Source organism: Oncorhynchus nerka, linkage group LG10 (genome assembly GCF_034236695.1).
Source record: "Oncorhynchus nerka isolate Pitt River linkage group LG10, Oner_Uvic_2.0, whole genome shotgun sequence".
Taxonomy (NCBI): domain Eukaryota; kingdom Metazoa; phylum Chordata; class Actinopteri; order Salmoniformes; family Salmonidae; genus Oncorhynchus; species Oncorhynchus nerka.
In genome coordinates this window covers 32,513,363-32,534,078 of record NC_088405.1, presented here as the reverse complement: position 1 = coordinate 32,534,078, position 20,716 = coordinate 32,513,363, and the positions used below count along the sequence as shown (strand labels likewise).

At 40.5% G+C, this 20,716-nt stretch overlaps 1 protein-coding gene across 1 annotated transcript in view; it reads right to left on the bottom strand.

The window, feature by feature from the left end:
* LOC115135164 (PDZ domain-containing protein 8-like) overlaps window positions 1-20,716 on the bottom strand; it is a 73,970-nt gene that overhangs the window by 51,622 nt on the left and 1,632 nt on the right. Inside the window, exon 2 of the mRNA XM_029669544.2 lies at window positions 103-231. Within this exon, the coding sequence (XP_029525404.1) occupies window positions 103-231 (129 nt within the window). The remainder of the gene's footprint in view (window positions 1-102; window positions 232-20,716) is intronic.

The following is a 20,716-nucleotide window of genomic DNA, read 5'->3' as shown; positions in this document are numbered from 1 at the left end:
GAGGATTTTTTTTATTTAATACATTTTAGAATAAGGCTGTAAATATAACAAAATATCGAAATGAAATATGTCACGATGTAAACAGGGCATGAGACATCCTACCTGCTACATTCAACAAGGGTGACCCTAAGCCGGCCCTCCACCAATCCTGAGTCCTGAACGGAGAGGTCCAAGTCACAGGCGGAAGACCCAATAGGAGGTTGCACTTGGAAAGGGAAAAAGGGTTTGTATCTGTAAAAAAAAAACACAAACAGACAATGATTAAATTAGAAAATGGTTGTCCATTTGTTGTATACTGCTAGTGATTTCAGGTGTGAACATTACAACTGAGGGATTCAACACTTCATTGAGCAGTGTTTGACAATCTATGCATAGGCCTATGGCTATTCCACTGGGGGAAGAAAATAACAGAACTTGTGATCACTTCCCTCAAATCCCAAACACTACTGTATCAGCAATTTGATTCAGCGTTTAAGCATTGCTTAAAACACTTCTGCTTAGTTCTGCTATTCTAGCCACCATATTGTTGGAGAAGTTGAGTAGCAAAGCCCTGAGGATATCCGGTGCTAACTCGCTACTGTCTACGTTTCAGATGATGTGCTGTTAGCCCACGGCAATAGTTTAACAGACACAGAACCGGTTAGCGTCTCTGCTTTGTCATCATCCTCAGGATTGTTTCTCTTGAGTGACTGAAATACGGGCTCAGTGATTAGGAAATAACCAACGGACTAAAACGTATGCTAAAGCTGCTATTGACTGCTTCATCACGACACCTACACTATCAGCATAGGCACACAGTAGGCTGTCGAATAATTAAATGTGTAATAATAAATAACTACACAGTAATAAGGTCACTGTAATACAAAGTGTAAGATACACATCTCCTTGCTCAGAGGACAAATGGATTGGAAAGTGGAATGTAAAAGTGAATGAGATAAGTAGAAATGTAGAAAATTGAGTAGAAATGAAGTTGAGAAGACTTGGAGTTGAAAAATTAAAGAGGGATGGATGATGGAGACATGAGGAGGATGGTGAGACGAGAGGAAAAGTGGGGGAGAAGAGATAGTGTCTTCAGAAAGTATGCATACCCCTTGACTTATTCCACATTTGTTGTATTACAGCCTGAATTCAAAATGGATTAAATCAATTTCTCTCCCATCTAGACACAATACCCCATAATGACAAAGTGAAAATATGATTTAGAAATGTTGGTAAATTATTGAAAATTTAATTCAGAAATATCACTTACATAAGTATTCACACGCCTGAGTCAATGCCTTGTTGAAGCACCGTTGGCAGCGAATACAGCTGTGGGTAAGTCTCTAAGGGCCCGATTCAGATTAAGGGCCCGATTAAGCCATGCAAACGGGACACAATTCTCTTTTAATGCACTTTTCTCTCTATGCATATTATGACCTTGAACTTAAGCATGAGAATAGCATGCTATTCACCTGCTATTCCTTTTTTGTGTGTCTACAAATACACTGTATTCTGACCTTGACTGAATTCCCAAATAATTCCACCACCTTTATGCGCAAGAAAACCATGAATAAGGTCTAGCGAACCTACCGGTTCCAAGGGGGGAAAGCATGTTCTCCCCCCTCGATAGAAATAACACCATTCTCCATTAGCTGTAATTAACAACTTCATTAGAGCTAGGTAAATGAGTAATCCATTTGAATAAGGGAATTGTAAATATAAATGACACTTGCTTTAGATAAACTACATGACCAAAAGTATGTTGTCCCCCGGTACCAGTCAGAAAAAGTTATGAAAGTACGCAGTACATGGCCAAAAGTATGTGGACACATGCTCATCGAACATCTCATTCTAAAATCATGGACATTCATATGGAGTTGGTCCCCCCTTTGCTGCTAGAACAGCCTCCACTCTTCTGGCAAAGCTTTCCACTAGATATTGGAACATTGCTGAGGGGACTTGAGGCACAAGAGCATTAGTGTAGTTGGGCACTGACATTGGGCGTTCAAGCCTGGATCGCAATCAATTAATTCCAAAGGTGTTTGATGGGGTTGAGGTCAGGGCTCTGTGCAGGCTAGTCAAGTTCTTCCACACCAATGTCATCAAACCATTTCTGTATGGACCTCACTTTATGCACGGGAAATGCTGAAACAGGAAAGGTCCTTCCCCAAACCGTTGCCACAAAGTTGGAAGCACAGAATCGTCTAGAATGTAATTGTATGCTGTAGAGTTAAGATTTCCCTTCACCTATGGGCCTAGCCCTTGAACCATGAAAAACCGCCCCAGACCATTATTCCTCCTCAACCACAGTTGGCACTATGCATTCGGGCAGGTAGTGTTCTCCTGGCATCTGCCAAACCCAGATGGTGAAGCGTGATTCATCACTCCAGAGAACGAGTTTCCACTGCTCCAGAGTCCCATGGCGGCGAGCTTTACACCACTCCAGCCGACGCTTGGTTTTGCGCATGCTGATCTTAGGCTTGTGTGCAGCTGCTTGACTATGGAAACCCATTTCATGAGCTCCCGAAGAACAGTTCTTGTGCTGATTTGCTTCCAGAGGCAGTTCGGAACTCAGTAGTGGGTGTTGCAACTGAGGACACACAATTTTACGCACTTTAGCACTCGGCGTTCTTGTTCTGTGAGCTTGTGTGGCCTACCACTTTGCAGCTGAGACTTTGTTGCTCCTAGACGTTTCCACCTCACAATAACAGCACTGACAGGTGACGGGCAGCTCTAGCAAGGCAGGAATTGTGACGAACTGAAAGGTGGCATCCAATGATGCTGCCACATTGAAAGTCACTGGGCTCTTCAGTAAGACCATTCTACTGCCAATGTTTGTCTATGGAGATTGCATGGCTGTGTGCTCAATTTTATACACCTGTCAGCAATGGGTGTGGCTTAAATAGCCGAATCCACTAATTTGAAGGGGTGTCGACATAAAATATAAACAATAGTATCTTATAATCGCTGGAGACAAATGTGAAACCAGTCATAAGGCAGAAAACTGAAGCATATCAACTTTCCCACAGTAAGGTTTATGAAATGTTGTGCCGCAATGCATAATTTAAATTGTATGGCCTTTTAACTTGCAGGGAGGGGCATTCTCAAATCTCTTAATTATAGGCTACCCCAACTCTCTTTCTTATTTGAATCATGTACAATTTTAGCCACTATCAGTATCGTCAGTAGGCCTAATAACCACACATAGTCAACTGCCAATTTACTGTTAGTTCCCTTCAGCTGGTATAGCCTACATTATCATTCCATTTAATTACAGTGTTTCGTTTACCTTAATTTGCTTCCCCTGTAAAAGCGATCACGGCCAGGTGGTTGTTGCTAAGGATCATTACTAACAGTTGATTTTTTTTTTTTTTAAACATGTAGGCCAATTAAATCATTATGAAGCAGAGTGCAGACCAAGCCGTAACAGTTTGAACCCGCAGCATAGCGCAATACTTGGCTGTGCCAGCACACAGTTCCATGGTTCGTGCACTCAATAGACGAGGGTATAGCCTACTAGTGTACACTAGTCTCCCTGTTAGAATTCTATGTACACTAATTTTCTAACATCACCATGGGTTAAAGAACTGAATTTGACAATTCTCAGAATGAATCAAACCACCGTTTTTTCTTTAGTGCGTAAAGGCTCTCCAAACCTGTTTATGATTCATAAATACTTTCCTAACCTTTTTAAAATCTGCCAATTGGTGCTGAAAGATGGCTTCCTTTTATTGATCCCTAATATTCTGAACCCGTTCTGTCAATATGTTCTATTGAGTCTGTAGACATAATTCAAGCAAAGGTACACCGTACTGAAAGGGATGTCTTAAGATAAATGTACTGAAAACCCTATTTAATTCCAAATCCACGACAATATCAAAAAAAGGTACTTTGAATACCAACTACTGAGAAGTGCATTGGAAAGGAATAAGAAAAGGCATAATTTAATAAAATTGGAATCTGGCCCTAAGAGCTTTCCACAACTGGATTGTGCCATAGATTTTCAAGTAGATTTAAGTCTAAACTATAACTCGGCCACTCAGGAACCATCACTGTCTTCTTGATATGCAACTACAGTGTAAATGTGTCCTTCTGTGTTAGGTTATTGTCCTGCTGAAAGGTGAATTCATTTCCCAGTGTCTGGTGGAAAGCAGACAACCAGTTTTTCCTTTACGATTTTGGCTGTGTTAATTAAGCTCCATTCCGTTTCTTTTTTATCCTGAAAAACTCACCAGTCCTTAACGATTACAAGCATACCTATAACATGATACAGCCACAACTATGCTTGAAAATATGGAGTGTGGTACTCAGTAATGTGTTGCATTGGATTAGCCCCAAACATAACACTTATTCAGGACAAAAAGTGAATTACTTTGCCACACTTGTTTTGCATGTTTTGGAATATTGTTATTCTGCACAGGCTTCCTTCTTTTCACTGTGTTAGTTCGGTTAGTATTGTGGAGCAACTGCAATATTGTTGATCCATCCTCAGTTCTCCTATCCCAGCCATTCAACTCTGCAAATGTCTTAAAAGTCACCATTGGCCCCTGAGGGGGTTTCTTTCCTCTCCAGCAACTGAGTTAGTAATGACGCCTGTATCTTTGTAGAGACTGGGTATATTTATACACCATCCAAAGCGTAATTAATAACTTCACCATGATCAAAGGGATATTCAATGTGTGCTTTTAATATACCAATGGGTGTCCTTCTTTGTGAGACATTGGAAAATCTCCTTGGTTTTCATGGTTGAATCTGTTAGAAATTCACTGCTCTAATGAGGGACCTTACAGATAATTGTATGTGTTGGGTAAATGAGCTAGTAGGCCGGTTTGGGTTTTGAGCTAGTAGGACCGGTTTGGGTTTTGAGCTAGTAGGACCGGTTTGGGTTTTTACTACCTTCTATACTGGTATTTCAATGTTTAATTTGTTAAATGTGATATTCCGTGTGTAACGTCCATTTTTATAGTTTACTCCTCTACTTGAGTCATCCCTCTCCGCAGACCTAATCCCACCCTGTCACTGAAGTAGCGCATTTGTTGTTGCTTGACCACGAGACACTTTCATTCAGTCTGCAGCAAATGTCATCAAACTTGTTGCAACGATGTTGTTTGCACTATGATCTTAATATAAATCCACAAGCGTTCTATAATTACAATATTAGTTTGTGAGGTAGTCATTCAAAAATCATGTTAAACACTATTATTGCACACAGAGTGAGTGCATGCAACTTATGTGACTTGTTAAGCAAATGTTTATTTAGGCTTGCCATAACAAAGGGGTTGAATTCTTATTGACTCAAGACATTTCAGCCTAACATTTGTAAAATTTCAAAAAACATAATTCCACTTTGACATTACAGGGTATTGTGAGTAGGCCAGTGACAACAAATCTATAATTAATCCATCTTCAATTCAGGCTATAATGTAGAAAATGTCAAAGGGGAGAATACTTTCTGATGGCACTGTAGATGCGAAATGGAGTAGATGCTACAGGAGCATCTACTGGAGGCCCACGGTTCCATTGGGCATGTGGGCGGATAGGAAATCCCTGCCCTGCTGGGATCAGATTATCTAACAGATCCTGAGTGTTTCCTGCTCTCACTCCACAGCAGGACTGACCTCAACCAGTGTGGGGTGAGACACACAGCTTGGCTCTCCATCTCTCGGTCTCACCCTAGTTCACATGCTGACCCACTCATACAACATGATGTCCTCCAAAACATTTGGTCCCAGCACTGTGACTTCCTATATTAGGTGTGGTCATTGGCTAAAAGCAAAATTAAGGCCAATGATTAAACAGTAACGAAAATCCTCATTGTAATTATGAACATCATGTTGTTTTGGACTACACGCCTGACTCTACAATTTTTGGCCCCTGGTGCCATGTCTGGCCTGAAGCCTCTGGCATTCTATACCAGAGAGGATTTTGCGTTACTGTTCGTTAATATAAAATGCTAGATATGAGACAGCCTAACCATAGAAATAAAATAAATATAAATAACTTATTCTAGTTATGAGCCTAAGCTACATCCAAAGATTATATTTGTTTTCAAGATGAAGTGTTTATATTGATGCCTCTACAATAGCTACCACTGATTATTTATTTTTTTATTAGCTTTTTTCCAATCCAGCATCTTGAATTCCCAATGTTGACATACATAGCAGCTTATCTGTCATGCTTCAACAGGTTGTCCAGAGGTCAAACAACAAGGTGGAAGAGAATGGTACCACTACCACATTCAGCATCCCAGCCCTGGCTGTACCCTCCAGGTTCTTTGTGTACTGAACAAAAGCAGAACCATTGTTCAGGGCTCAGTTCCTTTAGGCTCCTTTGTGGTTGTCAGCACACTGTCTCCAATACATTTCCACAGGGCGAAAATAGAAATCCAGAAGAGGGGGAGAAGAATGTGACAGGGGACATTCTGAAGGACTTCGCTGGCTAACTCACGGGCAGCCTGTTTTTTAAACCGGCAACATTCATCTCATGCTAAACTCCAAGATGAACAATGTCTTAGCACGTGAGAATGGCTAAACAACACTTCATTAGTCCTTAAATATGATGAGTAGTAGGCTATGATCTACAAAAGGTAAGCTAACTCCCTAAAGGGACAGTATACTTTCAAATCAAAGCCTGTCAGATGTTTGGTGAGTGGCTAATTATACTGTACTTTGTACAACCAAATGTTCACATCAGCAGTTGACACTGTTATGCGCCTCCGTGGTCATGAATGAACCCAGTTCCAAAACCACTTATCACAAAGGCCACACAGGTCTACATTCTTGAAACACAGTTAACATTCCCTCAATTGCACAGACTGCGCAAGTCAGAGAGGAAGAGGCAGCTCAGCTCAGTAACATTGTAACAATGATTAGGAGAACATAACAGATTATTAGGCATGAGGGTTTGACAGCACCATTCCACGACAAAGTCATCTTAATTGGAAAACACGTTTGCATTTTGTCTTGGTGCAAGTACAAGCGGGCAGACGTGGCCTATCACATTCCAGACACCATTAGCCTCATCAAAAAGCCTCTATTAAAAATGCATAGGGAACATCCCTATCCCCTTGGCCTACCTGCATCTTGCATTTAGTCTCGTTACAATTATCCATTAGATTAGGCCTTCACAAATACCGTACCCTGTCACAAAAGCTAACACCACCTAATTGCTGAAAAGAAAACATGCATATTACAATGTAAACCAAACATGATTGTTGCTATAGGCCTAGTCTCTTGCTAAAATATTATCAATAATTGTTTCTTGTATCGAGGGATCTAAAGATTGCCTTATTTCTAGTGGTTGGGATTTAGAGCCTTTAATAATTAAGTAGGACCAAAGCAAGTCTCAACCACAACAACCATGGGTGTTACAGTACATTTACATTTACATTTAAGTCATTTAGCAGACGCTCTTATCCAGAGCGACTTACAAATTGGTGCATTCACCTTAAGACATCCAGTGGAACAGCCACTTTACAATAGTGCATCTAAATCTTTTAAGGGGGGGGAGGGTGAGAAGGATTACTTTATCCTATCCTAGGTATTCCTGAAAGAGGTGGGGTTTCAGGTGTCTCCGGAAGGTGGTGATTGACTCCGCTGTCCTGGCGTCGTGAGGGAGTTTGTTCCACCATTGGGGGGCCAGAGCAGCGAACAGTTCTGACTGGGCTGCGCGGGAACTGTACTTCCTCAGTGGTAGGGAGGCGAGCAGGCCAGAGGTGGATGAACGCAGTGCCCTTGTTTGGGTGTAGGGCCTGATCAGAGCCTGGAGGTACTGAGGTGCCGTTCCCCTCACAGCTCCGTAGGCAAGCACCATGGTCTTGTAGCGGATGCGAGCTTCAACTGGAAGCCAGTGGAGAGAGCGGAGGAGCGGGGTGACGTGAGAGAACTTGGGAAGGTTGAACACCAGACGGGCTGCGGCGTTCTGGATGAGTTGTAGGGGTTTTATGGCACAGGCAGGGAGCCCAGCCAACAGCGAGTTGCAGTAATCCAGACGGGAGATGACAAGTGCCTGGATTAGGACCTGCGCTGCTTCCTGTGTGAGGCAGGGTCGTACTCTGCGGATGTTGTAGAGCATGAACCTACAAGAACGGGCCACCGCCTTGATGTTAGTTGAGAACGACAGGGTGTTGTCCAGGATCACGCCAAGGTTCTTAGCGCTCTGGGAGGAGGACACAATGGAGTTGTCAACCGTGATGGTAGAAGTGAATATCTTGTTCTGAGATGGACACACAATACAGTTCTTGAATAAGTTTGGCCAAATATTCCTTGTATTCTGTGCTTGGCATCTCCCATAGACCCGGTCCGTTATGGCAGCTCAGTAGTGCTGAGCAATTAGTATTTTTAAAGTAATTTCAGATTCCTTCAGATTATTAAAAAATAAAATCACACTTTTTGATTCAAGAATTTTTTTGTGAACGCTGTAACACAGAAAAAAACTATTAATAAAAGTCCCATGATGGTAGTGACTTCCCATTACTCACTTATTAACCATAATCTATTCACATGACTTTACTTGAATAAATATTTCAGTTGTGTATACTTTATTACATTTGTTTAATTTGATGAGTATCATTCTGTCCCAAGTCATCTCATCTCTATAGAGCTGCTGCATATGCTGTCTGACAAAGTCACTATTTTGTAGTTCTTCAAAGTAAATTAAGCATACATTCTGCGGTCTCTTCTGTAGCAAGCATAAAAACAAACAGACCTGACAAGTAGGTGCGCAATGGATTATGGTCATTGTGGTTAATTACCACGTTTTCCACTCTACACTCCCTGCCTGTGCCATTAAACCCCTACAACTCATCCAGAACGCCGCAGCCCGTCTGGTGTTCAACCTTCCCAAGTTCTCTCACGTCACCCCGCTCCTCCGCTCTCTCCACTGGCTTCCAGTTGAAGCTCGCATCCGCTACAAGACCATGGTGCTTGCCTACGGAGCTGTGAGGGGAACGGCACCTCAGTACCTCCAGGCTCTGATCAGGCCCTACACCCAAACAAGGGCACTGCGTTCATCCACCTCTGGCCTGCTCGCCTCCCTACCACTGAGGAAGTACAGTTCCCGCTCAGCCCAGTCAAAACTGTTCGCTGCTCTGGCCCCCCAATGGTGGAACAAACTCCCTCACGACGCCAGGACAGCGGAGTCAATCACCACCTTCCGGAGACACCTGAAACCCCACCTCTTTAAGGAATACCTAGGATAGGATAAAGTAATCCCTCTCACCCCCTTAAAAGATTTAGATGCACTACTGTTCCACTGGATGTCATAAGGTGAATGCACCAATTTGTAAGTCGCTCTGGATAAGAGCGTCTGCTAAATGACTTAAATGTAAAATGTAAATGATATAATTATGGCCTGTTGGAAACTAGAGGTCGACCGATAATGATTTTAAACGCCGATACCGATTATTGGAGGACCCAAAGAAAAGCCGATACCGATTAAAAATCGGCCAATTTTTTAAATGTACTTGTAATAATGACAATTACAACAATACTGAATGAACACTTATTTTAACTTAATATAATACATCAATAAAATCTATTTAGCCTCAAGTAAATAATGAAATGTTAAATTTGGTTTAAATAATGCAAAAACAAATTGTTGGAGAAGAAAGTAAAAGTGCAATATGTTCCATGTAAGAAAGCTAACGTTTCAGTTCCTTGCTCAGAACATATGAAAGCTGGTGGTTCCTTTTAATTAACATGAGTCTTCAATATTCCCAGGTAAGAAGTTTTAGGTTGTAGTTATTATAGGAATTATAGGACTATTTCTCTCTATCACATTTGTATTACATTAACCTTTGACTATTGGATGTTCTTATAGGCACTATAGTATTGCCAATGTAACAGTATAGCTTCCGTCCCTCTCCTCGCTCCTACCTGGGCTCAAACCAGGAACACATCGATAACAGCCACCCTCGAAGCAGTGTTACCCATGCAGAGCAAGGTGAATAACTACTACAAGTCTCAAAGCGAGTGACGTTTGAAACACTATTAGCGCGCACCCCGCTAACCATTTCACATTGGTTACACCAGCCTAATCTCGGGAGTTGATGGGCTTGAAGTCATAAACAGCGCAATGCTTGAAAGCACAACAAAGAGCTGCTGGCAAAACGCACGAAAGTGCCGTTTGAATGAATGCTTACGAGCCTGCTGCTGCCTACCATCGCTCAGTCAGACTGCTCTATCAAATCATAGACTTAATTATAACATAACACACAGAAATACGAGCCTTTGGTCATTAATATGGTCGAATCCGGAAACTATCATCTTGAAAACAAGACGTTTATTCTTTCAGTGAAATACGGAACAGTTCCGTATTTTATCGTATTTTAACGGGTGGCATCCATAAGTCTAAATATTCCTGTTACATTGCACAACCTTCAATGTTATGTCATAAAACATAAAATTCTAGCAAATTAGGCGGCCCAAACTGTTGCATATTCACTGACTCTGCATGCAATGAAAGTGACAATTTCACCTGGTTAATATTGCCTGCTAACCTGGATTTCTTTTAGCTAAATATGCAGGTTTAAAAAATATATACTTGTGTATTGATTTTAAGAAAGGCATTGATGTTTATGGTTAGGTACACATTGGAGCAACGATACGCACCACATCGATTAGATGCAACGCAGGACACGCTAGATAAACTAGTAATATCATCAACCATGTGTAGTTAACTAGTGATTAAGATTGATTGATTATTTTTTATAAGATAAGCTTAATGCTAGCTAGCAACTTGCCTTGGCTTACTGCATTCGTGTAACAGGCAGGCTCCTTGTGAAAGGCAGGTGGTTAGAGAGTTGGACTAGTTAACTGTAAGGTTGCAAGATTGAATCCCCAGCTGACAAGGTAAAAATTTGTCGTTCTGCCCCTGAACAGGCAGTTAACCCACCGTTCCTAGGCCGTCATTGAAAATAAGAATGTGTTCTTAACCGACTTGCCTAGTTAAATAAAGGTGTAAAACAAAATGGCCAAATCGGTGTCCAAAAATACCGGTTTCCGATTGTTATGAAAACTTGAAAATCGGCCCAAATTAAATCGGCCATTCCGATTAATCGGTCAATCTCTAGAAACTACTCCAGTACTCCATACTCACACAGTTCAGGCTGAATCTGATTTATCTCATGAGAAACTGTGCAACGTGCACATTGAGCTCACATAAAAATAAATGGAATTCAAATAAATTTTACCATTTAAAAAATTAAAAATAACCAACATTTTTGTTAATTGTTCAGCTAATGAGAAGTCAAAAGCTTTCTGAACAATGTTCCGGCCAGACATTCCTTCAGTAAGGAAACTTGATTCTTTAATCAGAAGGCTAATCTTTTAAGAGCTAAGGCGTAGATTTGTTTTCTGTGAAAACGGTTTGTGCACACACACAAGGACAAGAGGAATGTACTTGTAGGCTCCTATATTGGTAAGGAACAACTGGATGCAATAATATTGGTATCTTATTCATTCAAGGGCTTACAAGCTAACATACAGTAACTCTCAAAAGATGAATATTTGTACAAACCAATAAACATGTAACATCAAAATGGAAAGGGCAGTAAAAAAACTGATGGCAGTAATAAAACAGTAACAAATAGCTCTCTGTTGGGCTCAAAGCATTTAAAAAAGCTACATGAGAATATGGCCTCTTCCTGCTATGAAACCACAGATTAACTGTCTGATTTAGATTTCACAAATCCTGATGTCAAACCAGGCCGGGCTTTGGTAAGCCATCCCCAAAATCTGATCGTGACAGCCCAGGTGTTCCGTGTCAGCAGATTTGATTTGCGATTATGTACCAACTGCCTGGGTTGCCTACTAAAGATCTGCACACTCAAAAGTTTAATCGTCCTGATGTATCGGTGAGCATTAAAGTCTATTTTGGGGGGGGCTGGCACAAAACGTAGCCAGGCCAAAGTTCCAGGCAATAATCCTGAAATGACCATGAGGGATGAATGTGAGGGGGCATGATACGCAGAGGTTATATGCAGTAAAACGCAGAACTCTGATGGAATAGCCAAACGCATTGTGATTCTCCTAAATAATGTATGTGAGCTACATTACACAGCAAAGCAGACAAAAAAATCCCTACTCTACTTAAACTGCATTTTCTGTAAAGGTATCAAGTCTCAATATGTGAAGATGCATGTCTGGAAAATGGGGTAAGCTCAATTATTTGTTATAAAAATGGACTCAACACAAACTGTGCAACACCCAAATTCCCTAACAAAACCAGAGAGCACGTGTGTGCAATCATAAGCTTGTAGCATGTGTGGAAAAGAGTGTAGAATAGCATTTGCTGCAACTTAACTAGAAATTGAACTGAATAATTACATGCATGCTTCTTAAGTTATTACTGTACTCAAGACAAAATGTACTTTTTCCTACTGTATCTCCTTTCCTCAGCTACGAGTAAATTCTAGTACCCCATTGCATATGGTCAGTTCCCAAGCAACAGTAAGATCATAAGATGTTACATTACAGATAGAAATCTTGAGAACCTTGGAGTTGAAACGGGTTGTGCAGATCCATATTTAATAGACAGTGGGTTGTCACTTTAGAAGGTAAAGCATTTGGCCAGGCCCCCCCAAAAAACAACAAAGAAGCTTTGCTCCAAATTTCAAGCAAAGAAGTTATTCTCTATCAGGATGTCATGAATATGTACTGCAGTGGACTTTATGTATAACTACAGGGCTCATTTTCCACACATTAGCAATCAAAGCTTTCAAAAGTATTATTGATTAGAACCCTGACCACCAGTCATTAACACACACTAATGCAAGAGTATGCAATATTTTGTTCTATTGAAAGAGGTTGGACATACTGTAAGGGGAGATTTAAGAGATGGACTTTGCCCTCCCACACTATTTGTTCACTAGGACGTAAAAATAGGTCTGGCAATTGCAAGGGACCTCACGAAACGATATTATCACGATACTTAGGTGCCGATACTACAGTATATGTATTGCGATTATCACATTATTGTGATTTGATACTGTGATTTTATTCCAATGTTCCAAACATATTGCTCACCATATGTCTGCTGCAGAGACAAGAGAGCCACGAGAATATTTGTTTTGATCCGTCAAGGAAATATAAGTGCTGGGGGAAAAAAATGGTCTCCCTATTGAAAAAGATGTAGAACAAGCTATGAAGGGAAAATACTGGGGTTTTAGCGCAGGTACAGCCAACTAGCACAAAAATAGTGATATTGTCAAAATGACACATCGTCCAAAATAATATCCCGATATGCAACTGTATGAAGTGCACTATTGCACCAAAATGGTGGCTTTCTGGCTAGAGGCTGTAGTATTACTTCTCTGGGATCCAATAGAACAGCTAAACAACAATGACAGCTCAATCAATGAAGGGTATGAAGTAGGGTTGTCACGATACCAGTATCGCGATACTACGATACCTGATGTTCCACGGCAAAAAGAAATTCAAAGCAGACTTAAAATACTTTCGTCCTTTAAAAAACCTACATAATGTAAAATAGTTATATACCTTGGAATAGAAAAGTGATTCTGGGTGACAACATAAGGCTGCTTGTTTCCAACATTAGGACTGTTTTCCTCAGGAAATGTAATCCTATTCATGTTTTGTTTCCTTGCTGCGCGCCTCGCGCTACCGCTGCATAAGCAACCTCCACACGCTACCGCTGCATAAGCAACCTCCACACGCTACCGCTGCATAAGCAACCTCCACACGCTACCGCTGCATAAGCAACCTCCACACGCTACCGCTGCATAAGCAACCTCCACACGCTACCGCTGCATAAGCAACCTCCACACGCTACCGCTACGTGCAAACGCAGCAGCTCAGGAAACATGGAACCAACACTTTATATGTGGCATTTATATATATTTTTTCAGCATAGTTCCTGTTTTTACTGATCATTTTGTTTATGAAATATTAAGTGATTAAAACGAGTCAATCTGTTATCAAATCGGTAACAGAGTGCCTGAAAAAAATCAGTAACAGTATTTTCGCAATTGAATTGGCCACAATGGGAAATCATAGTCAAAAACCAAACAAACAAAAAAATACGAAAAAAAATATGGAAAAACAAAACAAAAGTGCAGTACAGCAGAACACAGTACAGCAGGGTTTCCCCAAACTCTGTCCAAATTTTATCTTGTTTGAGGGCGGAGCTCATTAGAATAATAGCCAGTGGATAGAATAATATCGAAACACAGGAGGATATTACAATTTTCTACCTATTCAGGATACATCACCTTGAAAAGAACGACATCAATAATTATGCATTTCTGTGAAGTACAGACCAAGTACCCATGTCATTCTGTTACAGTCAGTCTATTAACATGTGCTGATACTTCACTTACTGTAGTTCAATTACCAAAATTGATATTTTCAAACTCAAGGTGTCATGACAAAGCTGAAACCTTTTGGTCGACACGACCAAATTCACATAGAAATGTGAGTTATAGATGTGTCATTTCTCAATGAAAGCAAGTCTAAGAAGTTGTAGATCTGTTCTATGTGCCCTATTTTCATGCTTCCCATTCTTAAAATTTAGTTTTTGCATCTTTTACTTTCGGTTTTGTACACCAGCTTCAAAACAGCAGAACATACAATATTTTGTGTTATGGAAAATATATTTCACAGCAGTTTAGATGGTACAATGATTCTCTACACTATACTTGCTTTTTTTGTCACAAACTATTACAATTTTAGCAACCAGGAAATGGCAGAGCACATGGTCACAAAAAACATGGTTATCAAACTTTGCATCTGCACTGTTCCTCAAGTAAACGTGTTTCAGTAAAATATTCTGTGGAAATTGTCAAAACTAGACTTCTACATATAGGTGTATGGTTTGTTAAACTTTGCAGTCAATGGTTTTGGCTTGGCATTAATTTTAAAGTGGATCTGAGCATCACTCTGATATAATGGAATTGCCCGTAAGAAACAACCCAGCTTTAAAATTATAAGGGAGGGATGGGGGGGTAATGGGTTCATTACATATTGGTACACATTACTGATGGTCCAGGACAAATCAAATGTAATAAATTCAGAATTTCACACAGGATATTAGAATCATATTGAGGACAAGCCAGTCCAACAACCACCCAAAGTCATGAAAATGACAAAGGAATGGCACACGGTAAACCCAAGCTCACGAAGAAATGTTGCCAATCTAGTATGTCCTGTCCAGATAAGGATGGGGACAGGGGTGAATGGCTCAGTGCATTTGACTGTGATCTAATATGCCAAGTGATTGGCCCCCTACTTTGCAGACCTGGAATGTGGTTAATGATGTGCTCAAGTTAACACTGGTCCAGTGTCTGAGAATTCTTCTCTTATAGGTTTAAATACTCTGACACCCCAAAAATCTCAAAAGGCTTAATACCATTTGAGGGAGTAGCCAGAAAATTCAGCAATGATCTGTTCACCACCCCCATCTACTATGCTAAGAATACCTACCGCCTGAACGCAACATTTGAGTGTATTTGCAATGCATGTAAACAAGAAACTCTCCAATCCACACCATGTGGGTTTGCAGAGATTACAGGGCTATCAGTGTTGCCTTAGTGAAGATAGGAGCAGGTGAAAGGTTGATTCCAGTACTTAATCAGCCATTCATCTCACGCTTTTTAACTGCATCGTCTCCTATCTCATGAACATTCCATTCAGAAACCAGACAGACTCACTGTCAAGACTCACAAACCTATCAGGTTTGTAGAGTAGAGAGGTCGGTCATCATAACTCTGTCAACTCTCACCGTAAATCTGGAACACAAAGAATGTTACCCTCTCTGAAACTTACTGCAGAGATAAAGCTTTATTCTATGCTACAGAGGATTGCTGTAGTATCTCATTCCCCACTGTTTCAGTACTGTATCCATATTGCTTTTGTTCTGACTCAAGATGGGTGTTATGCCTGGATTACCTCCAGCCCCCCCTCCCCTCCTGAGTCCTGCCATCTGTGACATTCAGCTAATCCTAATGTCCACTGCTCCGTCCTCAAAGGCTGTTTTAGATGACATCGCCTCACAACTCTCGCTCAGACAGAGTCATTATCATGGGCACCTCACAAACATGCACCATTTTAGGTCAATCCTCCAGATTGTTGCATTTAGCCTACATTTAACATTTAGCTCCCACACATGATCCAAACCAGATATTTCACAAGAAGTGGCTATGCCATGCCAGTAGAGGCCTGTGGCTGCACAGAGGGACATAAAATAGTTACATTTAGTTGTTGTTCTCACAAAACAACCAAACCATTGTTTGCCTGCTCTGCAGCCCACATAGTAAATATGGTGGACAAAAGCAAAGTCTGTTCATTTTGTCAGGCACAAGACAGCGTTTCATTGATTTTCAAGTGAAACCATGTGCCTTCTCACATAGTCTGGCATTTTAACAACAATCACCTGATTAATCCCACCTAATTATATACATTTAACCTAAATCAATGAGAAATGCTGGTTTTGTATGGACCGTTTGCGGCATTACTATATAAAATGTCTTCATATTACATCAAAATTGTAAATGGCAACAGCCAGGTTATTTATTTATTATACCTGTCAAAAGTTTGGACACCTACTCATTCAAGGGTTTCTCTTTATTTTTACAAATATGGAATATGGAATCATGTAGTAACCAAGAAAATATAGGTACACACCTGTTACCTTGACAGCATTGCACACTCTTGGCATTATCTCAACCAGCTTCATGAGGTAGTCACCTGGAATGCATTTCAATTAACAGGTGTGCCTTGTTAAAAGTAGAAATTTGGAATTTCTTTCCTTTTTAATCCGTTTGAGCCAATCAGTTGTGTTGTGACAAGGTATGGGGTAGTATACAGAAGATAGCCCTATTTGGTAAAAGACCAAGTCCATATTATGGCAGGAACATATCAAATAAGCAAAGAGAAACGACAGCCCATCATTACCATAAGACATGAAGGTCGGTCAATGCGGAACATTTCAAGAACTTTGAAAGTTTCTTCAAGCGCAGTCGCAAAAACCATCAAGCACTATGATGAAACTGGCTCTCATGAGGACCACCACAGGAAAGGAACACCCAGAGTTACCTCTGCTGCAGAGGATAAGCTCATTAGAGTTTCCAGCCACAGAAATTGCAGCCCAAATAAATGCTTAACGGAATTCAAATAACAGACGCATTTCAACTTCAGCTGTTCAGAGGAGACTGAGTGAAACAGGCCTTCATGGTCAAATTGCTGCAAAGAAACCACTACTAAAAGGACACCAATAATAAAGAAGAGACTTGCAAGGGTCAAGAGACATGAGCAACGGACATTAGACTGGTGGAAATCTGTCCTATGGACTGATGAGTTCAAATTTCCGATTAAATCGGAATGGCCGATTAATTAGGGTCGATTTCAAGTTTATTACAATCGGAAATCTTTATTTTTGGGAACTGATTTGCCGATTTTTTTTAAATATATTTTTTTATACCTTTATTTAACTAGGCACGTCAGTTAAGAACACATTCTTATTTTCAATGACGGCCTAGGAATGGTGGGTTAACTGCCTCGTTCAGGAGTAGAATGACAGATTTTCACCTTGTCAGCTCGGGGGATCCAGGCTTGCAACCTTAAAGTTAACTAGTCCAACGCAATAACGACCTGCCTCTCTCTCGTTGCACTCCACAAGGAGACTGCCTGTTACGCGAAGGCAGTAAGCCAAGGCAAGTTGCTAGCTAGCATGAAACTTATCTTAGAAAAAAACAATCAATCATAATCACTAGTTAACTACACATGGTTGATGATATTACTAGATATTATCTAGAGTGTCCTGCGTTGCTTATAATCTGACTGAGCATACAAGCATCTAAGTATCTGACTGAGCGGTGGTAGGCAGCAGCAGGCTCGTAAGCATTCATTCAAACAGCACTTTCGTGCATTTTGCCAGCAGCTCTTCGCTGTACTTCAAGCATTGCGCTGTTTATGACTTCAAGCCTATCAACTCCCGAGGCTGGTGTAACCGAAGTGAAATGGCTAGCTAGTTAGCGCACGCTAATAGCGTTTCAAACGTCACTCGCTCTGAGCCTTCTAGTAGTTGTTCCCCTTGCTCTGCATGGGTAACGCTGCTTCGATGGTGGCTGTTGTCGTTGTGTTGCTGGTTCGAGCCCAGGGAGGAGCGAGGAGAGGGAAGGAAGCTATACTGGTTCACTGGCAATACTAAAGTGCCTATAAGAACATCCAATAGTCAAAGGTTAATGTAATACAAATGTGATAGAGAGAAATAGTCCTATAATTCCTATAATAACTACAACCTAAAACTTCTTACCTGGGAATATTGAAGACTCATGTTAATTAAAAGGAACCACCAGCTTTCATATGTTCTGAGCAAGGAACTGAAACGTTAGCTTTCTTACATAGAACATATTGCACTTTTACTTTCTTCTCCAACAATTTGTTTTTGCATTATTTAAACCAAATTTAACATTTCATTATTTACTTGAGGCTAAATTGATTTTATTGATGTATTATATTAAGTTAAAATAAGTGTTCATTCAGTACTGTTGTAATTGTCATATTTACAGAAAAATAAATTTTCAAAAATCGGCCGATTAATCGGTATTGGCTTTCTTGGTCCTCCAATAATCGGTATCAGAGTTGAAAAATCATAATTGGTCGACCTCTAATCTCCACATATGTGGGTCCCACAGAGAAGCATGGAGGAGGTGGTGTGATGGTGCTTTGCTGGTGACACTGTTGGTGATTTATTTAGAATTCAAGGCACACTTAACCAGCATGGCTACCACAGCGATATGCCATCCCATCTGGTTTGTGATTAGTGGGACTATCGTTTATTTTTCAACAGAACAATGACCCAAAACACACATCCAGGCTGTGTAAGGGCTATTTGAACAAAAGGAAAGTGATGGAGTGCTGAATCAGATGACCTGGCCTCCACAATCACCCGATCTCAACCCAATTGAGATGTTTGGGATGAGTTGGACTGCAGAGTGAAGGAAAAGCAGCCAACAAGTGCTCAGCATATGTGGGAACTCCTTGAAGACTGCTGGAAAATAATTCCAGGTGAAATTGGTTGAGAGAATGCCAAGACTGCAAATCTGTCATCAAGGCAAAGGGTGGCTATTTGAAGAAAATATATCACATATTTTATTTGTTTAACACTTTTTTGCTTTCTACATGATTTCATGTGTGTTATTTCATAGTTTTAATGCATTCACTATTATTCTACAATTAAGAAAATAGTAAAAATTAAGCTAAAAACCCTTGAATGAGTAGGTGTGTCCAAACTTCTAACTGGTAATGTATATCTCTATATTACAATTATATAGATGTATGTCATGGACCAGAACATATTAGAGTAGCTTATTTCACAGCCCAATAATCACTACTACACCTTCTAAAAAGAAAACAACTTTTCCCCACAATTAAATCACCTGCAAACAACCAACCCAGGATGTTTGAAGTCCATTTCACTTCAAAGGATAGAACAGGCAACAATATAACATTTTGCTAGAATTGTGCTATTCTAAACACGTTTTGGTGTTCCAATGTGGCTATCGCTGCAGTTCCAGCACACCAGCGTGACCCTTCCAGACAGAACACAGACGAACCAGCTACATGGGTCAGTGTGCCATGTAATTGAGGCCACAAATGCCGAGCCCAGTAAGTGCTGTCACAACATTTGTGACAAGCTGACTGGACAAAAGAAGCACTAACAAGAACCTCAACAATAGCGACTTCTGTAGGTGATAGGCTAAGGCTTACCCTTTCAGCATAATTCAATAGATTTGTTTTCCACATCTAGAAATAGCCTAGATTAATTTAACATTCAGGCCTAGTCATGTTGAAAGCTAACACAGAGATTTTCTGGTACTTTTGTATACTTTTTAACCAGTAGTTTTTAAAGTAGCACTCGCACGCTAAAAGTGGTCCCCGAAAATTGCATACATATGTGCAGATACAGTATGTGCACCACGTCATTGCTCTCTCGCTCTGCTGTATGTGCATCTTGCCAACTGTCACTCAAATGGCAAGGTGCTGAAGCTCATTGGCTAGAACTCAAATTCCTAGGGGGACGGCCAACGTGGGGAAAATGTAGGCAAAATGGCACAGCACAGCTTCCAGAACAACAGTCGCTTTCAAACTAGGCATTTCATGGATAATTCAGGTATTAGCAGTATTTCTGCTAACAGATTATGCATGTATGAACTACACATTGACGCATCCTGCCCAAAGTGGGAGGTTTAAATATACTTAGTAGTCACCAAAGTTCGAGAGCATGTCTAACATTAAGTTGCTCTTATAACTGAGAAGTTAGAATATACTACAGTAACATATTAGCAAGGAAATATATTAGTTAAATTGTTAAATCTAGGCTGTGTGACATCAGGTCTGTTTTAATACATCCATAGAAAATAAGTATACTTTCAGGCATAGTTAAATCTACATTGGTGTTTTTTGCCTTGAGCGAGTGCAACCAAATACAAAAGTGATGGTGAACACTTCCAGCAAATAATCCATCTGCAAAAGGGTACCTGACTAATGTGACAGAGTCTAAAAGAAATAAGAGGTGACAAGATGCTGCACATGCATTCATGTTACTAACAGGGAAGTACTAAAAAGCTTTCTGTCTTTCGGTTTTAGTGTTGGCAAAGTGTATAACTGTGACTTTTTCACACCAGGTTGTGGTCATTTCAAAATGTTCTCAATGTAGTGACACTCAACACTGTATACTACCACACTGCCTACTGACAGTCGGTAGGCCTATGCCCTGA